This window comes from Amblyomma maculatum, chromosome 11 (genome assembly GCF_055883805.1).
Source record: "Amblyomma maculatum isolate TAMU_Amacu chromosome 11, ASM5588380v1, whole genome shotgun sequence".
In the NCBI taxonomy this organism is placed as follows: domain Eukaryota; kingdom Metazoa; phylum Arthropoda; class Arachnida; order Ixodida; family Ixodidae; genus Amblyomma; species Amblyomma maculatum.
The window spans coordinates 24564992-24592796 of NC_139354.1; the positions used below are offsets into that span (position 1 = coordinate 24564992).

At 42.9% G+C, this 27805-nt stretch overlaps 1 protein-coding gene across 1 annotated transcript in view; it reads right to left on the reverse strand.

Annotated features, from left to right (window-relative positions):
• The window catches only part of LOC146173173 (venom metalloproteinase Antarease-like), a 28001-nt gene extending 7669 nt beyond the window's left edge, over window positions 1-20332 (reverse strand). The window contains exons 1-11 of the mRNA XM_084585150.1: window positions 20263-20332; window positions 14243-14415; window positions 13413-13505; window positions 12028-12166; window positions 11567-11721; window positions 8566-8637; window positions 8342-8472; window positions 7648-7697; window positions 5500-5608; window positions 4167-4337; window positions 1097-1232 (exon numbers count right to left, since the gene is read on the reverse strand). Of these exons, the coding sequence (XP_084441276.1) occupies window positions 1097-1232; window positions 4167-4337; window positions 5500-5608; window positions 7648-7697; window positions 8342-8472; window positions 8566-8637; window positions 11567-11721; window positions 12028-12166; window positions 13413-13505; window positions 14243-14415; window positions 20263-20332 (1299 nt within the window). The remainder of the gene's footprint in view (window positions 1-1096; window positions 1233-4166; window positions 4338-5499; window positions 5609-7647; window positions 7698-8341; window positions 8473-8565; window positions 8638-11566; window positions 11722-12027; window positions 12167-13412; window positions 13506-14242; window positions 14416-20262) is intronic.
• Window positions 20333-27805: the final 7473 nt, after the last annotated feature.

Here is a 27805-nt window from a genome sequence, read left to right on the forward strand (position 1 = left end):
ATCGACCATCCACAAACCGATTGTGTTCGCAGAAAAGCGAACTACGAAAATTACACTATTTGATTGAACAACGCTTCATATTTTTTTTCTTTCTGAGAGAAGCCTATACACTTGTTTCTCGGGGCACGCACATGTCCGGCTCTTGTTTTCACAAAACTACGGATACAATCAGCAGCAGGCTGTCAGCCTGCCACCTTGCCAGTTACATATTCGTTCACTCTGAATTGATACCTGGGCAAGTAATCTTGAATTCTCGCGGTTTCTCTTACTTCCTGCAGAGCCCTCTAAAGGCGTTCCAAATAAGAGCAATAAAACTTTGTAATCCCTGACAAACCAGTTAGACTGCTCGTTCAAAGGCACATAATAAGGCCCTTAGCTGGTATTGCAATATCTTCGGAACTTTTTCTCCCCGCGGAGTGATTTCACGCGCTGTATCCAGCCGGCAGGCTCAGTGCAGCGAAGGAAGAAACACCCTTTAGGGAGTGCCAAGAGAAATTTTGGAATGTCCGCCCTAAAAAAAAAAGGCAGGAAAAAAAGCTTATTCACGTGAAACCACGTGGTCTTTTTTATTGGCCAGTTTTGGACCCAGGCCCTTACGTAGGGAGGGCGACTTTTGGCGTGTTCATGACAAGAAAGAAGAAAAGAGGTGGTTTGAAGATTCTCTGTCTTGAGGAGGCTGACCGCATGACGTAACTCCCCCTTCTGAGTATTATTTCCTCTATGCTCGGTATCATGCACTCTGCGCGCGAAATACTTGGCCACTCAGTAACCTCAAGGGTACAGTTCTCACCCAGTCTGAAGCCAAGTCTATAAACTGGTTCTTTCATCTGATCTCAGGAGACACACTAGTAGCATACCTGTTTTGTGATCGGGGCACCTTGAACCATCCTAGTTCAAGCTCCCCAACGATATTACTATTAAAAACGTTGAATTTAGTTTGATATAATCACTATTCATAATTTCAGTTAACAGTTAGTCGGGTAGAATTGGTTGGCATATTCTCAAGTGCGGAGCAGTCGCGGCGCAGTAAGCGGTTTGAGAACATACATCAAGCATTGTTTAGACGTTCAAGTAGAAAGTAAAGAAATAGTCGTACCGAATCCACTTTAACACCCGCTTTGCCAGGAAGTGAGTACTTGCATAACTCTAGCGGCTTCAACACCATACCGGGATAGCGACCAGGTCGTTCGTGACCTTTAGATCTAACCTTCCAGCAGGATCGTCCTCTCACCCTGGAACATACGCAAAGAAAAACGTTAACCTCTAATTTCTTGAGGAACAATTTCGTGGTACATTTTAACTTATTACCACTTAAATACCTTACAATCATTTTTCTGCAGTTCTCAAATTTCATCTATTATTTAACTATGCAATGCCAATCACGGCTGACAAGCGACACACAAAAGAAGTTTGTATGGCAGAAACCTGTAATATAATTTTGGTTTAGAAGTATAAAAGCTTTTCAACTCAAAATCATTTCTCAAACAGCATAGTTCTCTTAAAATTAATTAGTGCCGCTTGCTTTCCTGAGACATGCCTATCTGACAAAATGACTGGCAGCGAAAGTTCATTTTTAATTACGTAAAACACCAATCGAGTCTAAGGTTTGAAACCTCAATGAGAATGTCTTGACCGAATTTCGCTGCTTGAGACGACAGCGCATTTGATTTTTATTCATTTAACTAGCGAAGCTGCAATGAGAGTTAGTTGGTACACTGTGATGGATGTAAGGCAATGCCACAATTGTAAACAAGGCGAAAAAAAAAAACAGAAGACAAGCACTTGTTTCATGCCTTTTATGCAGTCAAATTTCTTGTTATGACGAGGGGACAAGCTGCTTGGGAACTTCGCATTTTAATAAAATGCTAGGCAAAAGAAATTTGCACGCCTCATAAGGCTAGATTTCCTGTTTCCGAAGGCGCGTGCAGCTCCTATGTTTGATCAGCGCTTCGCTCTTGTAAATACCATGAGGAAGTGAAAATTAGTACATGTTTGTGCAGGTTCTGGACGCGGCAGTAAGCATGACAAAGCAAGTGAAAAATAGTTTGAATAGTTTCTCGTCTCTAATACTTCACTGCGTACAATGAGCAAATCCTTCACATTACGTTAGCATGCGACATTTTGAGCCATATTTATATCTTGTGTATTGTGTCTGTGTCTGAATATTTTCAAGGCTTTGAGTCTTGGAACAAGTACTGATGCACTAAAACCTCTTTTTTATTATTTAGACATCAAGGAGTATGCACACCGAAGTAATTTTTGATGTGGCTAAAGCAAGTGCGTGAGAAGCCATGTGTGGCCTCAATTATTCAGCTGCAAAAAGTGGTTTGGTTTGTGGGGTTTAACGTCTCAAAGCGACTCAGGCTATGCGAGACGCCGTAGTGGAGGGCTCCGGAAATTTCGACCGCCTGGGGTTCTCTAACTTGGACAGACATCGCACAGTACGTGGGCGCCTTACTTTTCGCCTACATCGAAAAGCAGCCGCCGAGGCCAAAATTCGTTCCCGCACCCTTGGAAACAGTAGTCGAGCGCCATAACCTCTGCGCCACGCCGGCGGGTAAATGTACAAGGTGTTGCACAATTAGACGCGCGCTGTAGAATGCTTCTCCCAGCTAAACCGCGGAATCCTTGCAGTTCAGATTTCGCACAGAAATCGCATTTTGACGCTAGTATTTTTTAATACTAAATTTGTTTGGGGTACTTGCCTGATTCGATCAGAAGAAGTAAAATATTCCCATCGCCTGCGGCGGCGGCGACGCCAGACAAACCGCTGCCCCAGCGATGGGACTGGTGGCGCCACCTCATGCTGCTTACAACAACTCAAACCTTCTGCCAGAAACGTTCGCCCCCTCTTTTCCTGCTACAAAGTTTCCTGCTACAAGTTCCGCGGTTTAGCTGGGAGAAGCATTCTACAGCGCGCGTCTAATTGTGCAACACCCTTTATGTATGTATGTATGTATGTATGTATGTATGTATGTATGTATGTATGTATGTATGTATGTATGTATGTATGTATGTATGTATGTATGTATGTATGTATGTATGTATGTATGTATGTATGTATGTATGTATGTATGTATGTATGTATGTGTGTGTGTGTGTATGTGTGTATGTTTGTATGTATGTATGTATGTATGTATGTATGTATGTATGTATGTATGTATGTATGTATGTATGTATGTATGTATGCATGCATGCATGCATGCATGCATGTATGTATGTATGTATGTATGTATGTATGTATGTATGTATGTATGTATGTATGTATGTATGTATGTATGTATGTATGTATGTATGCATGTATGTATGTACGTATGTATGTATGTATGTATGTATGTATGTATGTATGTATGTATGTATGTATGTATGTATGTATGTATGTATGTATGTATGTATGTATGTATGTATGTATGTATGTATGTATGTATGTATGTATGTATGTATAAATGAAGGCTCCAAAAAAAGGTCCTGTGAAAGGTCTTCGTTCAACAAAAAAAGCCTTTTATTTAGTTTATTTCATGTGTGTGTGTGAAACAAACAAGTAGGCCTTGGGGACAAAATGTGAACAAAAATATTGATTCCTGCCGGAAAAAGATGCTGATGGGCGACACCGGGATTAGACGCAATATACGCGTTTAAAAAAAATAGATCTGCAGCTCTATATCATCCACGAATGCAGTAATCAGGTTCTTATTAACGTGCCTATCACAAAGGGCTGAAATGTCTTTATATGTGAAGACGATCGATCAAGATTCCTCAAATAATCACCATACCAAGACTCTGCTCTTAAAGAAAGATGCGTTTTCTTTTGACGTTGCTGTCTGCCTTTAAATTCATAACCCTTATGTTCAATTCAAAAGGCAAAAATTATCTTTACGGGGTTTAACTTTCAAACAGTGCAAATCTGCTTTATGTAGATATGTATCAGTCATTCCTTGTGAGCATCAGTACAATTCATCCGCGTCTAACCGCCGCGTTCTCCAGACCACCGCACAATTTTTCTTTCGCGTAGTCTAGCCCATAAGTTTATTCAACGCGGCCTGCAGTCTGGACGCCAATCAAAATTAGGTCATTTACTCTGTTAAACTGAGTGTAAGCGACGCTATCCACCCCCACAGCTATGGCAATAAAGGAAAACTTGCCCTATTTGTCGTAGAAAATCTTACCGTAGCACAAATTGAATCTGACGAACACTGCACTGGGAAAAACGGTGGTGGTTAGGTCCGTTGTTGATGTAACTCATGATGTACCCCTGCCGGAAAGGGCATCGGCGGGAGCCAGGGTGGCCTGGAATAAGCGCTGTCAACGGCGGCTGACCGTCGTGCTCCGAGCCAAGTCTGCAAACAAAAGGGAAACTATATAGGTGCTGATACATACAAGTGCAATTCAAATGGCAATATTTTTTTTTTTTTGGCATGAAAGAAGCAGAATGCGCTTAAGTACTTTTGAACAGGCGCCCGCATCGCAACATATATCATCATCACCATCATCATCAGCCTGACTATACCCACTGCAGGGCGAAGGCCTCTCCCATATTTCTCCACTTAACCCGGTTCTGGGCTAGCTGCATCCACTTGACCCCTGCGAACTTCTTAATCTCATCCGCCCACCTAACTTTCTGCCGCCCCCTGTTACGCTTTCCTTCCCTTGGAATCCAGTTTGTTACCCTCAGCGGCCATCGGTTATCCTCTCTTCGCACTACATGTCCTGCCCATGCCCACTTCTTCTTCTTAATTTCCCCTAGAATGTCGGTAACTTGAGTTATTTCTCTGACCCACTCTGCACGCTTCCTATCTCTTAATGTTACCCCTACCATTTTTCGTTCCATAGCCCTCTGGGTTGTCCTCAACTTAAGTAGAACCCTCTCGGTTAGCCTCCACGTTCCAGCCCCATAGGTGAGTAAAGGCAAGATGCAACTGTTGTATACTTTTCTCTTGAGCAACATATACCGTTCACCCTAATTTGCTTCTCTACTGCCATGCAAGCACTTGAAAAAACGTCCTGAACTACTCTTCATTTAGGATACGCTAGAATGAAAAGCAAACAAACACACTGCCTGACAATCACAGCACCTTTTCTCACTCAATCTCGGTAATGAATCTCTTCAGATCCCCTTTTCACATTCTCTGTGTTTAAATCTCAACTACAACTCTCTTTTGAACTGAAAATTTGCCGAAGAACAGGATTCCTCGCGTATCACTTGTTTCCATAGTGAGGCGCTAGTCAGTAACCCTTCGTTCCACCCCAGTTCTGTATTCATACACTCCACGTCCCCTCGGGAGCCACATTTTCGATTGTACATACTTCCCATTCGCTGGCAACGTATGACTGAGATACACTTAATAATAGTGGGCTTCGGGTAACTGCTGTTCTACGTCGACGGTCACTGCAAGGCGGTGTCATTTTCGCGTTGGTGACAGGAACGCTGTTAAAATGGTCCTTAGTAAGAACTTATTATCAGATGGCAGGAAGAAATGCTGCGCATTGTTCCCGACTTACAAATGCGCTGTCTCATGTGTGAGGGCATGCATTCCGTTGTACGATCCTGGTGTGTCTTCGCCAATGGCCACTCCTTTATCGGTGCATACACAAGTCACGTAGGCGACTCCTGCACGACAAATTGAGAAGATGACATGCAAGCCTATAAGTAAAGCCCCTCAATAAACTAAAAGTAGCGCCAACATGTGAAGTTTGCCGCCCGCCTCCTCTCCTGCGCTCTCCTTCGTCGTTCGACCCTCTCATTGGCCGAGCGCCGTCACGGCCAATGCGTGATTTTTTTTTATGCGCGATTAAGCAGGAGCTTGCCCCGAGAGCTAATTGCTAATAGGGAGCTATCTTTAAAATGCTTGTAATCCATAGCTCTAAGACATACTTTGTGCACGGCAGCTTCAAATGAAATGTATTGCCAAAATGTTTTTGGAAAAGCCTTAGCTTCCATCGGTGCTTTAAGTGTGCTTCTGTGCTGAGAATATCTTCTAAGAACTTTTTTTCATCTTACTTTTTTCTTATCTACTAGTGAGCATAACTTGCGGGCCTGATCCTGGAAGCACGGGCCCGATCCGGGCCTGGTCCACGTCAGCATGGGTCTATGTCGTGCCCGGGCTTGGAACCATAAACCTGGCTTGGGCTTGGGCCAGAAAATTAGGCCTGTGTAGTACTCTAATCTCATCGCACGTCAAAGCACACTGGTTGGTCGAAATTTCAGTAGCCTTCCACTACGGAATCTCCATAGCCTCAGTCGCTTGGGACGTTAAACCCCATAAACCAAACCAACCAAACCCTTTCAGGACCAATATGACTTTTTTGTGTTATGCGTGGTACCTGACTTCTTATTTTAATTAGGTCGCAAGTCAATAGTTCACCTTACCAGGCCTCTAAAAAAGTGAATTGTTGTGAATTACAGACATCAAAAGATCACGAACCCGATCCCATAATCTTCAAAATATTTCATTTACCGCACCAGGAAGGAGTGGGCAGTTTCATTCAAAGTATCGTTACACTGGAAGAAGGAGGATATGGTAACAGCAGGAATGCGTGGTTGCCATAGAAAGAGACGCGAGAGTTCTGCTGGGATTTCCTCACACGTCGCTACTTTGTAGAGGGGCTTAAGAACGTTGGTTTTTGCACCTTCGAGGGCGGACTGGAAGGAGACTTTAGCCAAAGAAAAGGTGCAGATAAAAGCTGAATATCATATACAACAATTAACCTACTCAGTATTTCTTCGAACACTAAAAAATGTTCAAAAACAGAACGTTCGTAAAGGAAGGAAAAAAAGAAATTTTTGGAACAATCTATAAGTCGCGGCAAACCTAAAAAAAACTGCAGAAACTCTTCTAATGAAATAACTGATTAGCTGAAACTTAAACAATTTTTAAAGCAAAAGTGGAGAGTGATACTGGCAGAGAGTTCAAAGTAATGGACAATGCAATTCGACATCAGCCTATACAATGAATAAAATCATTGTCTAAAGGACTGCAACGCGAAAAAAAAATCGGATAATTTCTCTCCCGTTAAATCGAAATGGAACGTAGAAGACGCACAGCCAACTCGATGAGAACTCTATGTCTGCTAGGAGGAAATGCTGACGAAGCTATGGCGCTCAACTCGAACACCATGCTCTGTTGCGGCTGAGTGTAGTACATTCCTGTCCGTTGCTTTTTCTGCATTTCGAAAACTAATGAAATATTGTGTTGCCCCCTGCTTTCAGCTTCGTAATGTCACTAATACCTTCACATCTCCCTGTCTCCTTCGCATTGTCACAATCCCTTCACAGGCGATAAATAGAGAGTGTTCGGCAAGTCATGTAATTGGAAGAATATTTACAGTAAATTATGTCCATCCTCGATCACAGTTGTCTTCCTTAAATGGTTTTCTTTTATTTCGAATTCTCCGTTTCTAGGAATTTCTGAACGTACTGGCTTAAGCACTCCGTACAAGCATGCAGATTTGTAATCGCTTGCTGAAATACATTGCCAAATAAAAATACTTGGGCACCTGCTGCTGAATCGCTTGTTACCCAGAAATACAATTGAGTACGTTTAATTTACCGAAAGGATATTTTGAAACAGCATAATTGCGATCAATATATCTTAACAAAAAAAAATAAATTGATTTTAAAATAGACGCCTTATAACGTTCCGTATTTACCTTGGTTGGAAGTATCGGGAATGCCGTTATCCATGGAGTACATGTCACGTCTGGAGGGAAAGAACGAAAAAAATTATGAAGAGCTGTAAAGCACTGCAGATGTTCTATGAACGCGAAAGCATTTTGGTTCATTCAGCATCACACTGTTCTGCTCACTATTGCTTTTCTAGTAGTGTCATTTAAACAAAGTGTTAGGGTTGATAAAAGCTACCATGGTAATTACCCCGCAACTGTTTGGCGTACTTATCACTATCACCCCTTTCGACTGCATCCTGCATCCACAAAATCTTATTCAGTTTGCAAAAGCAATCCTTAGGGCCCTGTGGGTATTCCCATTTCGCACTCCGAAGATCTATTTCATCGGTCCACATCCTATCCAAGTTGCCCCATTTTTCATTTCAACTCGTACACTTCCCTTGTGTTCCTGTAATCATCCTGAGGAATTTTGGGTAAGTTAGAATGTTTTGGCCTGTTAAAAATTTTCCGCAACCATCCTTCCACTCCGGCGTTCTTGTAAACGTGACCCTGGCCTCCGAGATCACCTCCGCGCGCGAGAGAACAACGCGGTCGGAGGTGATCTCGGAGGCCAAGGCGTGACATATGAGGCTTTAAGGTTCAGCGCTGCAGCCTGATAAAAACACCATGGCCCCTAGTAGAACCCACAATAGGTTTTAGATCTGAGAATTCTAGTTACCCGGTAATGAGGTACACAGCGTCGGGGTACCCAAATTCTCGTTTCTTCAGGTTGGCGTACTTCATCAGCTTACGCATCGTTAGTGAACTGTGCAAGTATTTCTGGTTTCCGTGGATGTAAGGTTCAGCATTCTTCAAACGAATAAAACAAACAAGCATCAAGGTTTAGGTAAGGAAAACGCGAAACAATGTAGCATATCACCATTGCGGGCGCACGATAGTCACCTGGCTTCTTTCGAGTCCTACTAGCAGGAGCTTCACTCTGGGAGCGACGGTGTCCTTGTAACGCAGATTCGCCTGGACACGAAGAGATACGGCGACATGTGAATACAGTGCAAAATATTATCTTTCTAATTAGCCGTGTCCTTACAACGCAGATTAGGGTGGTTTTGTGAAAGTGTTTATTGGCTAAAGATTAAGTGATGTCCCCCCAGGTGCTGCCAGTAGGGGAGACATATTTCGTGACCGCCACCACCATGCGCCGCATTTCCCATTTCTGCCATCGGATCGGTCAGAAGCTCCTCCAAGGAGGTACCGGCGGGATGGAGTATGGGTGGGAGATCAGACACAGCCATGTTGTTCACGAAGCCATACGGTTTACCAAACAAATAAGCCTACTAAGCATGGATGTTCTACCCACGCACTGGAGAGAGTATAAAGCCATTGTCACTCGTGTTATCAATGCCTATCATAACGTCGAGGGTCTACCTTCAACTCACTTGTACTCGATGGACAAACTAGCTCAAGCTGGAAGAAACCGCGTCCTCTAAGGAAAAACAATACACTTGTCGTTTCAACCGCCGCATAGTCCTAAGACTGCACTGTGGGGTCAGCCTTCAAGCACTTGGTTTTCTTTAGTGCTCGGCATCAGTTCAGTTCATCGTAGTGTCTGCCATATCAACCGAGTCACGCCTTTTCCTACACTAGTTTTCTCAACCCAGTCGTAGCTCATAGGCTCTTCGGCCAACCTAAGCTCAGTATGGCCCATAAAGGTGACGCCGAACTACGCGGCGTCAGAGATGTAGCACGAAGGACCACACGTTGCCGCAGTCTACGTGACATAACATGGGGTTCAAGCTGCCACCGGCGACATTCTGTGAATGTGCTGCTAAGGCTGGAAAGGGAAGATGATAGGTTGTTGCCCCGCCTCGTGGGAAGTCAGCTGTTCTTGTTTCGATCGTGCTAGGAGTGAAATGAAATGAAGAGATGGTGCGTGGTTACTAGAAGAGAGATGCCAACTCCGATTGCGTGGGAACAAGCAGCCCTCTTCTTTCCTTTCGTTCCTAATCTCAGCTACACAGCCACAGAAAGATGTCCGTGAGTGTAGAGCACTGCACACTGGGTATGTCGCGCGAACGCTGCGCCCGAGCTACTCCTGAAATGCACCTTATAATTTTATAACCTCCTAGGCATTGGTAAAGCAGGAGGTGCTTCCAAGCGAAGTTGTTCGAGCTTCAAACAGGTACGTTTACCGAAATGATGAAAATCTTCGTGGCTACAAAGCAGTCAGTGATGCCTCGATAGTACTCCCGGTTCAAAGATTCATCACAATTTCTCTTGCGGCCATGTTACTTCCGTAGAAAACTGAGAAAACTTGCAAAAATAAAGGACTTCTGGGCACTGCAGAGAACCATGAAATGCGGCATTTCAGAGACACTGAACCCCTCCGCAACTCCCGATTGCCACTGCACATGCTCGCGACTAAGCTAGCATGCTGTAATGCATTGGTGCCTTTTATCTAAGGAGATAAAACGATACAACAGAAAAAGTAACATAAAAAATACAAGAGATACGACAACTTTCAAGCTGCCCTAAAACGATTTTAGTTTGGGCGGCCTAGGTTTTGTTTTGGTGAAAGCCAGCCCCGATCTCTCTTGTTTTCCAACCACTAGGTACAAAAGCACGTACCGTCTTTGCCAAAAGTAACCAGGCTGCTCCGAAGGCTGCCGGAGCAAGCGCGCGGCCGTGTGGCGGCGTTGCGCTCGCTGTGGCTTATCGGTGCTCGTCAGCTCCGAGGGTACAACAGCTGATGTAACTTCGCACCCTCACTCTCGCCCGTTGGATGATAAAAACTAGGCGCGTATGATGTGTGGGCTGCGGTTTCACGCGTACGAAGCCTGGTTGTGCCCAGCGAGGGCGCTCAGTATAGCGACGGGGCTATTATCTCTTCTCGGGGCAACTGCGGAAAACAGAAAAGCAGGTGATAGTAGACACGGTGAGCTCTTGTTCGTTTCAAGGACGAATCTGTGCTAGATTTGCCAGACAATGCTGCTCTGAAATAAGGGTTCCGCGAACGAGAAAGCAGTCATGTGCATATATTGGCTAAGCGTGAGGAAGCTTTCATTATCGTTTGTTATCTATACCAAAACTTACCTACAAGCAAATGCAAGAATTTGTTAGAATCAAACATTGATCTTATTTATACACAGCCTCCCCAAGGGACTAGCACAATTTCGCAAGCCTAAAAGAGAGATAAGGTGGCTTGGAAGGGTTCACGAGCTTTCCCATAACTTTGTACCGGAGTTACGGTCCGTAAAATTGCAGTACGCAAGGCACCTCGGAGAAAGCATGTTGAAATTTCAAGGTGCGTTATCATTCTTTATGTACAGGCGCATCAAACACGCAGGGAAGCGCAATTGTGCTGGTGTGTTTCAGTAGCGGATTGCAGAACACAAGCACGTAAAATTACATAGCGAGAAACGCGACATCTGCTTCAGGGCAGTTGCCGAGAAGAGCGAATAGCCCCGTCGCTATACTGAGCGCCCTCGCTGGGCATAACCAAGCTTCGCACACGTGAAACCGCAGCGCGCACATCATACGCGCCTAGTTTTTATCATCCAACGAGCGAGAGTGAGGGTGCAAAGTTACGTCAGCTGTTGCACCCTCGGAGCTGACGAGCACCGATAAGCCACAGTGAGCGCAACGCCGCCACACGGCCGCGCACTTGCTCCGCCAGCCTTCGCAGCAGCCTGGTTACTTTTGGCAAAGACGGTACTAGTTTTATTGCAAATAACTTTATTTTTTTTTTATTTTAAGCGCTGCCATTTAGAACATATCTTGTTTGTCTTGTCTCAGGAGATGAGTTTTGAAATCTCCCGTTCATGCAATAAAGGAAACTAAATCCATGTTCTGTGACCACATTAAGTTTTGCAAAATTCAGCTATATGTTGAACACTCGTGCTATCTTGAACGACGGTACAAGTGGAGACATATTTCGCAGACTCACGCTGTTAATCATAACGCACAAGTATTCCAGCAACGTCTTTGTGTTCTTGAAGTGTTTTTGGTGCTTTTTGTCTGAGATGATGAACAACTCTATTGTGACTTCCTTGGGAACATTTTGCTTAAAAAAATATCTTTCCTCTATGAAGGTGGTATTATCTGAAATATTAGAGACGGTAAATATAACTACACATCCCTGAGTTAATTTTCGATGGCGTAAAGAGCACGTAAAAATAATTTATACAATTTCACAGGAGGAATCTAGGGCGTACACTCAGTAACACTAAATAACCAGTGGTGCACGCTTAATTGCGCTTTGCAGATATAAAGCTAATACCAGAAATTTTTACTTCCATCTCCGGTGCCCTTCCTGCGCCTGCGGGTATTAAATACTGCGCATCAGAGTCGATACCCCATAGATGAACAGCGGTTGCACGGTGCACACATAAGAGCACAAGAACACACCTTTCTTTGGAAGGAGGGCGTCGAATTTGGCCCCTTCCTTCTTCTCTATTTCGTAAATGAAGTGGGGTGCATGTCCTTCTCCGGACCTTTCCATCTTTGGTGCCGGAAAGATCCTGTGATGCAGTCCAATTACGCCGTTCTAAAATTGTAAACAAAAACCACCAGCGCACAATAGTTTGATTTTTGTTCCTCATTGTCAGAAGTTGACTGCTTTACATTGAAGATAATATCTTGTTACCATCGAACACTGCAAATAAAGCTGATGTAAAGCTTCTTGCCGCATTGCGAATAAACTAAACTTTTTGGTGGCCCGGTCCCACTCTCAAAGCTTTCAGGTTGGTCGGGCCGGAGCGTTTTGTGCTGAATTGTCGGGGGGAGAGGAAAAACACCTGGGAACAATATTAAGGGATGGGGGGCCTCTAATCTAATCTTTTTTTAAGATCTTACAGTGCCCAAGCCGTCCACCAAACATCTCCGCAAGAAACATCCAGGCAATACAAGCCTGGCTCCACCTGCCCCCTCCACACAGCAAAAGCTTGACCTCCACGACGATCCCTCTCCGACCCCAAAAACTACAGTAACTAACAATTGTTATCAGCAAGAATCATGTAAAACGCGATATAACTCCACTGAAACATCTAATCCAGTAACTAACAATTGTTATCAGCAAGAATCATGTAAAACGCGATATAACTGCTCTGAAACATCTAATCAAATAAATCCGCTATGACTTGCCCGTTCCCGTGGCGGCGGCTGGGCTGGATAGTAGATAAATTTTTTTTCCCTTTTTATTTTAAATTTTTGATTGGAGCAATCCCCATTCATTTTTCTTACTATTGGTTTAAGCCCGTTATACCTAGTGGCACGGGCAGAGGCAAAATATTTTATGTTTTTTGGGGGGAAGCCTCACCATATTATATGTCATGGACACTGTTTTTCTAATACATTGCATTATGATACTTGTAGACATTCTTCTTTACCCTAATCAGCCAACAGAAGTGGAAATAAAGCTTGCATGTTATACACATGGTCACTTCCAGCTATTCTTCGCCACACATTGTGTTTAAGATTGATGTAGTTTCCAAACTAAAGCGGAAAAGACATGAGCAAGAGCAGGCTAAATGAATACATAAATAAAGAATTTACTAATCTGAAAAATAGACGCAGGCCTGTGGTAAAGGATAGCAGCGCTGTACAGTGCCATGAGCGAGCTGTCGTTTTATATCACATTTTATCCATTGCCTGCCTGACAATAGGGCTTGTGTTTGTAGGTAGCAGTATCGGCGATACTGACGCGCAGCAAGGCAACTATTTTCTCTTCAATAAATCCGCATTGTTTTCGCAGGCATGCACGCAATAGAAGACAAATCGCTTGAGAAACTTACCAGCTCTAGAGAGTTGGGATCCGCATTTAGAACGACCGTGGCGAAGTGTTTATCGTCCTCGTAAAGATTTCCATCAACATCTTCACCCCTAATCTTGAAGACGAAGACATCATGGACAGTCTTGTGGCTTGTTGCGACATATCGAAATTATTCAACAGCGTCAGCACCACACTACTGAAACCGCCTTATGAAGTCCAGTCCCAAAAATTAAAAATTTTGAAGTTTACAGAGATGCATAAAGGGCTATTTTTGCTTTGTTACCACCTCAAACTCCTAACGTTAGTTTTCTCATGCACATCTTTGAAACACTGCACGTTCCAGTTGAGCCTCTGCAACCTGAAACTTGATAGTTTGATTAAAGCCTACAATTTCTAATATGTTGTGCCATTGGAAAAGGGTAACTGACTCAGATTGATGGGCTGCCAATCTTCTTCTCCTTAAGTGGTCGTATTTCCGTGAACACCATATTGTACGTCATTCATCATTGACGTCACCCCTCATTCCTGATGTCAACAGTGTCTTCTGAGTGCCTGTCACTGCGAATAGTATTCTTGCTCAATATATTTGCACTGGTAAAGAATGACACTAATTCCCCTAACGTTTAGTCTCCGCGATCATTCAGCTAAAGATGCACAACTGCTTTATCAAATAGGCCATCGTCATCTTACGTTTTTTTTTTTTTTTGACAAAAAATGAAATACCACTACACATGCTATTCTGTTTAGTTTGACTTTGCAGATATTTCAGCATTTACTTCGTTCCTCAACATTTCAGGAAAAACAAAGCCTTTCAAAGCAAAAGCTCTCTAGAAGGCGTTGTTTTGTACTCACGAAGCGGGCAGTTGGTGTGCCACTTTCAAATTCGTGGACAATCAGCGTCGGCGCTGCAACGGACGCTTTGCGCAAGCTGAGGGTGAGGTCTTCGTGTATGTGTACGAGCCTGGCGCCATCAGCAGCCCGCTCTTCCAAGAGTATTGGGTAGACGAGCCTTGGCTCAGGCGCCCCTTGTTCAGCAGTGCGAATGGAGAGAATTAGTTCGGGCATGGTTACATACTAATTTATTTTGTAGCCATAGCTCTTAAGGACCCATTCCTAGGTTTCACATCACGCTAGTAGTATTTGGAGTTCTATTAGTAATTGGTAGTATTAGAATGACCAATAATTATAGTCGCTGTAGTTGTAACTGTTCTAAAAGGACACTATACTTTGAAAGAACCGGAGTGTTGTTCTCATAGAAACCAACCAGAGTGTTTCTTCTGTGGGAAGAAGAGGAGGGATCCCGTGAAACGAGCATAGCATGGCAAGAGTTGGTTGTTTTATGGGGTTTAACGTCTCAATCCAACTGAGACTGTGAGAGACGCCGTAGCGGACGGCTCCAGAAATTTCGTCCACCTTGTGTAACGTGCACTCACATCACACAGCAAACGGCGGTCTTGCTTTTCGCCTCCATCGAAAAGCGGCCGCCGCGGCCGGAATTCGATCCCGCATCCTTGGGCACAAGAGCCCAGCGCCCTAACCACTGCACCACCACAACGGGCATAGCAAATGTGGAGGAATGTGCAATTGGAAGGTAGTAATCCCAGGAAACGTTTTTTTTTTTTCGTTTTTTTTTTCTCTGGCAGTAAAAAGAAGGCTGCCGGGGCGGGTCATTCATAACTGTGTTTCATTATGCCAAATAGCTGCGCCTCAGGAACTTGACCTGTACGCGTGGCTGTCAGCTGGAGATTTCACTCCTTATTCAGCGAACAAAGTTGAAAAGATTGGAATTCACGCACACACGCGCACATAAACGCGTCTGCATATGGAACACACACACAGAAAATGCAAAGAGCTCTCGCATAAGAAGAGCTGGACAGTCAAACGAGGCTCTCTAACTGTGCTCTAATGCACAACATATTTTGTGAAACTTGCGACTAGGTTTAAAGTATTAAATAAGCAGGATTTAATATCTTTCGCATTTTTCTCTGCCCTAAACATTGTTAAACTGACGCTTTATTTACAACATTGCATGCAATAAACCAGCATCTCATTGTGCAAAATTTCCCTCATGTCGAAATGAGTTTCCTGTTCTTCTTTCAACGCTGGTGTATTCCGCAGATATTGTTCTTGTACCTATAGATGCCTTCGGGGATGTTTTCATGTCCAGTAAAATCTATAAAACACGATGGTACCACACATTTATGCGCACGGATATGAGAGTCTCCATAGTAGCTGACTCGACGTTGACGCTGATTTCAAGATTTGCTCAGAAAAAGTAGGGAAGTTGATTCTGCACATAACACTGCGGCTAATGCTGCTGTTTGCAGATATGTTTTAGTACTGAGCCTAAATGCTAAATGTCTATTTATTGACGTGATTTCCGCTTAAGACGAAAAGCCACTTAGGTAGAGAGGGTTACAACAAAGATTTTCTGCTAATTCTAAACACCAGCTCAGTTCAGTTCAGTTCAGTCGTTCAGTCGTGTCCGACTCTTCGTGACCCTATGGACCATTCACGCCACGCTTTCCGGTCTCTGACTATCTTCCCAACATCACATAACTTCCTCTGCAGCGCCTCGAGGATGCCATCTAACCAACGCGTTCGCTGCCTACCCCTTCTCCTGTGACCCTCAACCTTTCCCAACATCAAATCTTTCTCCAGCGACTCCTCTCTTCTCATCAGATGACCAAAGTAGCTGAGCTTTAACTTTAGAATTTGACCCTCCAATGAGCAGTCAGGGTTTATGGTCGACAATATCGACTGATTTGACCGTCTGGCCATCCAAGGAACTCTCAAGAGTCTCCGCCAGCACCGCAATTCAAACGCGTCAATTCTTCGGTGGTCAGCCTTCTTCACAGTCCAACTCTCGCATCCATACATGCATACATTTCTAAAAATAGAATTATTGAATTAGAAGACAGCTTTTTCAGCATAGCGCTTTTGCGGAATTCATCAGAATGCAAAGAACAGTTAGTTACTAGCAGGAAGGCAAACTAATATTAGATAGGCAAATTTTAAACGATTATTGTCAGGCTGATAATTCCTCGAGAGGCTTGATGATGACCGTAACATTTATATCATTCTTTAAATTTCTGATTATGATATTCCTACCAACACTGCAGCGCGATAATTCTAGGGCCCGCATCCGACGGAGGAAACGCTGAGCGGTTACTGAAAGCGCTAGCCGTGCCTGCTATCACAAGGAACAGAGGGGCCTGCTTTTCTCGTGGTATCTATTTTCAGCCCGAATAGGGATCGATCTAGCGGGTGAATGCGTAAGAGGTGCGACACACACTCGTAGGAGCAGCTGCCACTAACTATGACTGCTCAGGCTCGCTTTCGTCCGAGCGGAACTTCAAAGATCATTCATGCTGCATCGGCGTCAAAAATGTGAATTTCGAAAGTCTAAAAACAATGATGAACTTCCATTATCAATAAATAGAAAACTTATGAGTAGTCGGTAACATATTCAGTCCTAGTTGGCCAACCTGTTAATTAACACGTCTTAGCATTATTCTTACATCCGCACTGTCAATCCTATAGAGAAGAAAGCGGCTTTGTAAATCGAAAACCGTATGTTTTGAATGGTGGTATATTTCAAGTGAAACGTCACGGTATTTTGAGCGTTTTCACGTTCTCCAGACTTGCTAAAGTGTGTTACAGATATGAAACAGTCGGAATGTGCTAGAAAAACCTGACTCAGCACTCGCGTTATATGGCGAATATGAGAGAGCAAAAATAAAATTATCACACCAGGCTCAAGGGAAACAAAAAAACAACATTAGTTTTTTTTTTTTTTTCTTCTATCCGTCTATAAGCACTTCTTTTTCTCTACATAACAGCCTTTCAAGAGTTATAAGTCCACCCATAATCAGGGCCACAAAGCCGTTCATTAAGGAGGTTATAACGTCCCATTGACAGAATAATTTGACAGCACTGGTGCAATTCACCAAAGCAATCTGTAGCCGCGTCCGATTTTCAGACATTTCGTAAATACGAGACTATATAGTAACGACAGTTTCTGTATCTGATTAATTTATTATCGCCTACAAATTTACACACGGCTAACAATTATCATCCTCAATGGCTAACATTATTGAAATGTCGAACCATCTGCGTAGTATATCTGAGATGGGGCGAAAAGCTTTAATATTTTGGGCTTGAGGAGAACCTACATGCCTGGGGCAACTGAGAACTTCGAAAGCTGTTCGAGTTCTTTGAAGGCACTGGAGAACTTACTCAGCGGCGACAAAATTGTTTATCCGCATGCTCACTAAACAAACGCTGTAATGTACAGGAAGGTAGTGTGCATAGATCTACTACCGCGTACTAATGAGTAGAGGCTTTCTTTTAAAGAAAACGCAGATTTATAGTAGAAAAAAATGTCATTTATGCATAATTCATATATTGCCATGGCCGGCTGTTTCCGCGCGCAGTCTGCAGCTTCAATACATGCTCTTTTACCAGAACCCGTAGCTATAAGCTTCATAGCCATTCACATGCTCACTGCGATCACGCGGACAGTTTAGGTTTTGACGTTGCAAGCTAGAACTCCTAATAACGGCTATAGCAAATTTTATGTGTAAATATATTTACTCGTACTTGGTATAACTATTCCTATAACTGACGGGAAGGATAGAATACAGCTAGAAAGGACTCGGGTATTGATATTTGTAAAGAACATACATTGCGATCTCTCCTCAATGTCTCATTACGACCGTTGATATTCAATACACTGAATACTGCACCAGGAAGCAGAGAGCGCTCAGATCAGGATTACATGCACTAGCATATAAAAAACACAGTTTAGGCACTTCTATGTATTCAGGGCTACATTCGGGTTTGGTTGATTCTCCGTGGAATCGGTTTCATATATCCTTTTGTGTGAAAATACGAGAGGCCAAAGGAGCGCGAAAGCCAGAACTTACAGAGGGCACTCAAGACCAGAACTGTTCAATACTACCAGTTGTGAAATTTTCTATAGGACCCATGTGTCAAAAAACGACGGTTTTTATTGGTGAAAATTCGAATGTACGCGAATGGTGGAGGCGCCCGCGGCCATTAAAGGAAACTAACGTCTAACTTGCAAACTTTCTGATAGTTGATAAATGCACAATCACAGGGAAAATAAAATATGTTCAACAGTGTCAGCAGCACGAATTCTTAGACATAACAGCCGTAGAGGTAATTACGGACAAAAAGATTAAAAAAAAAGAGTAATTTCCAGAACGCAATGATGGCAAATGCAGAAAGCTTCTACGGACCACTTTTATATGGCGCGACAATTCAAAGGTATCCGAAGAATGCGTACTAAAACCAGTCACTTTTGAAAGCCAAGTTTCTCAACTGGTATGATATCAAAGCTCTGCTTATGACATACTTGCTGTACAGCGAAAGCACTGACTACATTTTATTCCTCCCACTAACCTACTGTAATCCATGTCAGTGCAACATAATCAACCCAAACGAATCCACTTTCATTCACCCGTAATCACCTGTAATCTAACGTAATGCAGTCAATTAATTCTCAATCAACCAAGATTGACAGAATATGCTCTCAGTGTACAAAGCACGCACTCTAAAATAGCATAATTCTCCATGCTCAACTTTATTGCAGCTTGATTCAGTGTAATCCAATCTTCACCCACGCAATCGACCGGACGCCACCCTTAGCTGCTGCGATGTTGCCTTACCCGAACCTGCACCCAGGTAATTATTTTAAACTTCATTTTGGCATAGTCGAACTTAATTAATCGTAATTCAAATAGATTTACAACTTGAACTGATGGCTCCTTTCCAATTTTTCACAGGTTCCATACTGGTATCTAAGTGATAAAATCGCAGTCCTACTAGGCCAATCTGAGATTTTGGAGCCATCATTTGCACTCAACGTGAGGTTCTGTTGCTCCCGGATCTTATGAGGCTTTTACGTTAAAAGAAAAGAGACAGAGGATAGTTGGTGCTTAATGCTAGATATATGCAACACTACTCTTGGACGGCACACCAGCAGTGAAAGAAGGTCAAATATATCTCAGAGTGCTAAGTAAAAGGTGTTATCAGTACCCTGCCCGATTCACATCAGTTATGATTTTCTCAGTGTCTCTTCAGCCTACACTTTGTTCTAAAGGTTCAAAATCAGGAAAGTGATCGAATTAAGGCCACCGCATTGAGTAATCGAAAAAAAAAACATTATTCGCAGTTCATTGTGTTGAGGTGCCATTTAAGCATCCCCGTTTTCAGCAGAAACCACAGCAAAATCAAAAGTCAGGAAGGGCGTCATTTGTCTCTTTCGAAATTTAGCTAGAATGCAAGTGCTTTAACGGACCTCTCACTTTCATGGCAGCTCTAAAGGATCGATAATATTTACTAGGCACTCGCATTTCAAATCGTATCCTAGCTTTTGCCTTGCCATCTACAGCCATCACCTACAGCATCGTAGCGTTTAATGAGCCGTAAATAACATTAAAGATATGGCACTGGTTGTACCGTACTTGTGGCCATTTCGCTTTTCGGACACTGATACACAGTTCGCGTTTCTTGACCTTCTTAACGTGCCCAAGGATGCGGGATCGAATCCTTGCTGCGGCGGCCGCTATTCGACGGAGACGAAAAGCAAGACGCCCGTGTGCTGTGGGATGTCAGCGCACGTTCAAGGACCCAAATGGTCGAAATCACTGGAGCCTCCCTCTAAGGCACCTCTTATAGCCTGAGTTGCTTTGGGATGTAAAACCCCCCAAAGCGAGCAAACCATTATCTTCCTAACGGTTTTATGGTCCAGTGACAGTGCCGCATCATTTTCATTATTATTCGACCCTTTAGCGCAATCACGATTCAATATATTCTCGCACAGAACAATTGACCCTTCAGCTCACCTTTCACAGCACCTGCCACAAAAATGGCGATAACGATGGCTTCCACCTTATGAACACTGAGAAAAAGCATTCTCGAAAGCACGCCAGCGTTCCCCAGCGTTGTACTTAAATCCGTCCCGCAGGTAAAGGAAGCAAAACGCATTCAGCCCTGAAGTACCTCACACCAGTGTTCCTGGCCGCTGTCGTCAGTTGTTTTTGCCATTCAACGCAATCCCAGAGCGGCCAAGCAAACCAAGCGCGTTTTGTTTCGCGATTTCCTCTCATAACACACGGACTTCAAATGTCGCTTAAGGTCACGTTTTTTTTAGACCAAAGGCTTCATAACATAACCGAGAATCAGGCATTTATCACGAGACGAAACAATGGCTAAATTGCACGTTTCAGAGAAGTTCACTTAGGCGCTGTGTTGCTCTTATCATATTGGGGAAAAAACATTTAAAAAAGAAAAAGAATAACGAGCTGCGAGCAACTCCCCCGCAATTTCCTTGAAAAACGTAAACCGCTATTTGGAACCCGTTTGGTCGCCTCAGGCCTTAGGTCTGAATTATTCTCACTGGGAAAGTTACTGGAAACGGAAAAGGAAGTTCTTACAGATTGCCTTTACCGTCGCGTTATTTGAGCAACATTTTCTTTTTCGTTCCAGGTGCATAATTATTCTTCCACTCAATGTTTGGAGCTCTGTCTCAATAGTTTACGAAAGTGAAGTTGATTGGGCGTCTCCTGTAGGCGGTGTGCAAAACGACGGCAGCGCCAATGGCAGCGGAGTTGATAAGTACATCCGAGAGTGAAGCCTGTCGCGTCGTCAGCTAACCGCACGTTCCTACGCGGTCGCCGCATCATGAATTTGTTTTTCCATGGCGTTTTTATCACTGCATAACAGCATCCACTGTCAATGCACTTTGACACAAGCGGCGGGGCATCTCCAGAAATAGCTTTCCATGAGTAAATTTTCAGACGCTAAAGTATACGCGCTGATGATTCTACTAACTCGTCCCAGCTCGACAAGCAACGCAACCGAAAGTGCACCATCTGAACTCATTTCGCTTTAGCAAGTCGCTGGATTTTCCTATCATATGTAGACATAAAAGTATTCGAAACGAAGTCGATTCGTCATCACGAATTCTCTGGCGTTCGCTACCACTCGCATTTAAGTATAGCCAACAAAATGTTTTGGCATTGCTTAATCGTGTGGTTCGACGTGCGAACTGCGGGCGAGGTTAGGTTGCAACGAGATGAGACACCGAGATCGAATTACCTATGGTATCAAGACTTCTTTTCTTCATTCCGGCAAAAAAATGTGCAGTCACTTGTATTTATGGCCAAATGTGTTAGCCTCTACCAGGTAACATTTATGCAGTTGTCAAACCGTATATCTCTTACCACATATTCTTGGGAATTATTAGTGACCGCAGACTGTCATAGTCAAGACTGTTCGTACGCTGCCTCTGGTATAGATTCCCAGTATTCTCGCCGCCTTTCCCCCTTCTCTTCCATAAGCCAGTCAGCGCACTTCCTCTTTCGACCGCTTTCCCAGCCTGTGTTCGTTGCCTCCTTCGCCCACTTCTACATGCTTGTCGACACACTTGATCTTTGGACTGCTTTCCCAGCTCACCCACCTGGCAATAGTAAGCGGTCATGTCACGTATGTACCTGCCGGAAACATGCCTGTGATTCTCTGTGGACAATGCCGACGCCTGCTTTTCAGCAGCACCAGAGCCTTAATGTGGCTGTAGCATTACAATTAAAGCTTGTAGTCCAGGTATATTTTTGAGACTGTTTCCTACTCAACGTATTCGACCAATTTGAAACATGTCATTCGTTATTCACAACATTTAGTAAACACCAATAGCACAGGTTTTGTTAAAGTCATGCAATAAACTTTTAGATCTTTATAATAAGCTTAATTAAGTATACTTAACGCGCGCTTAATCCTAAGCTTATTATGCACCGATGCGCGCTAGTTGGGGGAGAGAGGACGGAGCAACATTTCTTGATCGCCAACACGAGAAGCGCTAATCAAGCCAGCTTAAAAATTGTTTTCATTTCAGAGAGGAGCGACGGGATACCTAAAGCTGGTGCGCCTTTTCATAGTTTTAGTAAATAGCTTTTCACGGGCCCTTTAACGGTGTAATGTGACCGCTACGGCCTCTTACTGCCTGAAAGTTCCTGATCTCATCGGTCACTTAAATTTCTGCTGCCCTCTGCTACGCTTACCTTCCCTTGAAATCAATGCGGTTCCCCTGAAGAAGCACCGACTGTCTTTCCTTCAGATTATATATCTTACTCATGAGGATACTGTCAATCTACTCACACTTATTCTCTTGGTACCTTCTGCCTGCGTCCTGTCTCTTAAAATTATACCTACCATTTCTGTTTCAATGCACGCGTTGGCTTAATTTATGTTGTCTTTGTCGCTATAGCCTCCTTTTTGGCATAGTGAGTACCAGTAAAATATAAACCTGTGTTATATTCTTTACTATTGAGGGACACTGTAACTTACTATTCATGATTATAGAGTTCCAGCCGCATGCACTTGACCCCCTTATCTATCCAATAATTTTTACGCTCTTGGGTTTAAGTCTGCGGCCACTACCTGGACTGATCAGACGTATTCCCATAAAATGGCCATCACCTCGCTGTCCATCGCACACTACTGGCTCAATCTGAAACGATTGATAGTTTGTTTTTGACCGATACTATCTTGGTCAACCATGTTGTTTTGCCTGCATAGGTTCTTAATCATGCTTTTCGCAAGGTGAATGTCAACAATGAAGCCGGGGCTACAACGGTATTTCCATTCCGGTTTATTCCAACCCCGTCAGAATAACTACACTCAACAAATGCGCGGTTTACAGTGCTGAAAAGATCGTTATTTCTTCCATGACACCTTTCATGGGTACAATTTTATCAATTTGTTTGCGAAAAACATGGGTCGCTCTAAATTATCTCTAGATGTTCTGCTCTACTTTCACAGATAGTTCTTCAACATCTAGTCATGAACTGCCTGCATCACTGTCAAGGTTTCGACTAAGCCAAATGCTTTCTCGTTATTCTATAGATATATAGAGAGTTTACAATAAATCAGCACATCATTAACACCTGACTGATAGTTCGGACACGGTCTGATGTCGAGAAGCCTTTACCTTGGTCTACGGTTAATTAAAGTCTAATGCTGCTCTATATGCTATAGTTAATCACCTTAGTCAATGCCTTGCGGGCAATGTAGGGTCTACTAATCGTTCTGTAGTTTTTGCAGCCGTTGGCGTCCTATTTCTTATCAATCCGGATCTATTAGGAACTTTCCATTTATTGTCAACCATTTTAGGCTCCTCAGCCGTTCCACACGCCAGTAGTCACTATAGTTGAAAGCAAATATTTTTGCTAAAGGGTAATATCAGGTCTGAAGAACTGAAATCTGTTAGTTTTCAATGGTCCGTCACAAACGATTTTATGCCCATCTGTCAAACATCTAAAGTCAAAATACACGGAACTAGTAATATAAAGTATTAGTATTTATAGACTTCACACCCAAATTTGCCAAGAAGCCGCTGTCTCTTTCAAATATGCGCATATTGAAATTAATGAAATACAGCATATCTAGTGACTAGATCTGTTTCCAATAAAATGGCAGAGGTCATGTTATCGTAATAGCTATTGAGATAAATATAATTTACTACGTTTGCTAGTTGGAAGAAAAAACTCATGGTTTCAATGAAATTATACAAATTAATGAATAAATCTCAAACTGTTTTTTTTTTAAACTAATGAGGTGATGAGCGGTGCACACAAAAGTACTAAGAAGGATTAATACTTGCCCTCTACAAGTCATGCATTCGAAAGCACGGAAGAGAGGAAAACAGGAAAGACGTTCGTTTCTGAGGAGCAGCTAGTCAAAAAACGAAAGTTGAGCATAAATAAAGACAAAATAAAAATTACACAATGGAAATGGGACAGTTTTAGTTTGACGAACTTGAAGACTGGTATTTGTACCACGTGCGTGACATTCAAAAATAAAAGGCGAGGAAAAACAATAACACCACTGGAACTAAATAGATTAACGAGGCAGTGAGCAAATAGTTGCTATGCACAATTTTACTTACAATTTCGCTGCCAAGGTTTCTCTGATCTGGTTAAAACAAGAAAAGTAATGCTGGTGAATCCAGTACTCATAAAAGGTTTTTATCGCGCGAAAAAAAAAAACTTGATTATGCGCAAGTGTACATGTCATATTAAGTGCAATGTACAGACACACACACACACACACACACACACACACACACACACACACACACACACACACACACACACACACACACACACACACACACACACACACACACACACACACACACACACACACACACACACACAAAACAAGAACCTGAAAATAGAAATTAAAACAGCGCGTCATTTTCCTGTTATCTATGCGATTACCCCAGCATCACGAATTAACTTTTCGCAAATGCAGTGCTGACACAGCATGGCTATGATGACGAAGCAACACGGAGGCCTGCATTTTTGCATCGATTACAGCAGTTTCCAGGAGGTTAAGGCGAGGTTTCGTTTATGCATATTATTGGGTAATCTGAACCTTGTAATATATATCTATGTATCTGTCACACGTACTGCCGACCGGCAATAAAGTGGTAAGTTGTGGAGGATATTTAAGTGCGGCAGTCGACAAACCTTATTTCGAGCAGCATCTTCCATCACGGGGTCCAATCCTAAGTTGTTGTTTTTTTGTAGTTTTTGCTTCAAGGCCTGAAAGCTTGTTTGCTGCAGGAAAAATGCCTAAGATGTTTCGACTGCTCCGAAACTTCTCTAGATGACGCGAAACCTCGCAGATGCACGAAGTGCACGGGGATCCCTTTTTTCTAAAAACATTCTTCATTCTCTAAGATATTCTGGCCAGTTCTTATATTTAGCACCTTCTGGACCACTGATCAAAGCAGGGCATCTGGATATGCATTTAGCCTGTAGATCGGGGTTTTAAAGCTCTCTTCAAATGTTTGTTCACAGGACTCTTGAATTGGCTGGAATATATAAGAATAATCAATGCGCCTATAACAGCTTGGAATGTCCGGCATCGAAATGTAAGATGGACTTTTTGTATTTATTCTTTTAGTCGTTTATTTTCAACACATATGCAAAATGTCTTCCCTAATTTTACTGAGAACGCAATCCCTGAGCCTGCGAGCTGTTCGTGTGTAAACTTCAGTCTGAAAATATGCCTTGAAAAGCTCGTACGATTGACCGGGAACCATGACGGGCTGCCTACCGAGAGCCGATTTTAGCTCTTCTTGATGTCCATAACACTTATCGGAAACTCCCAATGCTTCCTTCACATAAAGTGTATAACTAGTAGATCTAAAGGTTTCTATAAACTCTTCAAACGCAGGTAGAATAGCTTACATTCGAATGTGTTATATGCGATGAGCACTGGCCTAAAGAAGTGCCACTAATACCACTTGCGATAGCTTTTTAAACGGAGTCCACTGGCCTCGCAATATGGCGTTGCGATGCACACTTTATCATTGCGACATCGCCTGATGGTACCAATTGAAACTCATCTGTGTTAAAATGTGCCAATGGGCGATTTGGATTTCAGTCACAATAAATGTTTCAATAAGAGTTTTCAGCCACATACAATACCCAGTACTCGAATTCTGATCATTTGTTCAGTTGCTGTTTCGTCGCATGGTTCGAGTTTCTAGTCTGCAGGACATCAATACTGGGAGGTAATTATTTGTTTCTTCATCTGCGATGAAATCATACGGCAGTTAGCAGAAATAAAAAGAAGCAAAGCAGTTCAGGGCCATTTTTCTCCAGATAGCCACCCATCCACGGCCAAGAGTATTTGTAAATAAATTAATAAATAAAATGTTCCCGATCCGCAGTCAGTCCACTCTAATTAAATGAATATGACAGCCTTGAAAGCGGGATTTCGGTGGTTGCGGAAATTTAGTGTTGGATGGATGGATGGAATATAGGAGCGTCCCCTTTGAAACGGGGTGACAGCAGTAGCTATCATGCTCATTTTTCTCCCTATATCTTAATTATTGGTTTAGATAGCTTAACTAAACCAGCAATCTATTTATTAAATTTTTGTTTCTACATTACTAACATTATGTCACTTCTCTGCTTTTAAGCCACCAGTCTTCCAGTCGTTTTTTGCTGGTTTCCACCGCCGGTTTATTCACCCGGCCACTGGTATCTCTAAACCCCAGAGCTTCAGGAACAGTGATTGCGCCTGCATCAACTTCCGGATGGATACCATTACATTCGAGTATAATATGGTCAATTTTTTCACTGGAGTTACCACATACAGCACATGCGTCATCTCCATTGTTAAATTTCTTTTTGTAGCTGCGTGTTCTAAGGCACCCTGATCTAGCTTCAAAAATTAGGGCACTGCCTCTTGAGTTATCAAACAAATCTTCCTTCCTGATCTACATTTTCCACTTTCGGTATAATTCCACACTCTGTTTCTTTTCCATCGAATTTATCCAATTTATCCAATTATTTGGATGGATGGGATGGATGGAATATAGGAGCATCCCCTTTGAAACGGGGTGGTAGCAGTAGCTATCATGCTCATTTTTTCCATATATCTTAATTATTGATTTAGAATGGTTAACTAAACCATCATTTATATTTATTAAATTTTGCTCCTACATTACTAACATTATGTCACTTCTCTGCTTTTAAGCCACCAATCTTCCAGCCATTTTTTGCTAGTTTCCACCGCCGGTTTATTCACCCGGCCACTGTTATCTCTAAACCCCAGAGCTTCAGGAACAGTGATTGCGCCTGCATCAACTTCCGGATGGATACCATTGCATTCGAGTATAATATGGTCAATTGTTTCACTGGAGTTTCCACATACAGCACATGCGTCATCTCCATTGTTAAACTTCTTTTTGTAGCTGCGTGTTCTAAGGCACCCTGATCTAGCTTCAAAAAGTAGGGCACTGCCTCTTGAGTTATCAAAGAAATCCTCCTTCCTCATCTGCATTTTCCAGTTTCGGTATAATTCCACACTCTGTTTTTTTTTTTTTCCATCGAATTTATCCAATTTTTACCTTCTGTGTTTTTCACCTGTTGCTTAATGCTCTTTATTTCTCCGTCCTTTTTACTAGCATACTTACTAGTTAGTTTCCTAGTTCTTTTCCTCCATTGTGAGTCAACGCTTTTTAGGTACAGGTATTTAAATACCTTAGCTGCCCATCTGTTACTGTCCAGTTTCCTCAGGCGTTCCTCATATAATATTTTACTCTGAGCTTCCCGTACTTCGAAAGATGCCCAGCCCATATCTCCCTGTACCGCCTCATTTGTAGTTTTGCCGTGGGCACCTAGTGCTAATCGTCCAACGGATCTCTGATTTGTTTCTAATGTCGACTGTACCTCTGATTTTAGGCACAAAACCGCGTTTCCGAAAGTAAGTCCGGGCACCATAATTCCTTTCCAAATACCCCTCAATATCTCATACCTATTGTATCCCCACAATGCCTTATGCTTCATTATCCCGGCATTCCTTCGCCCT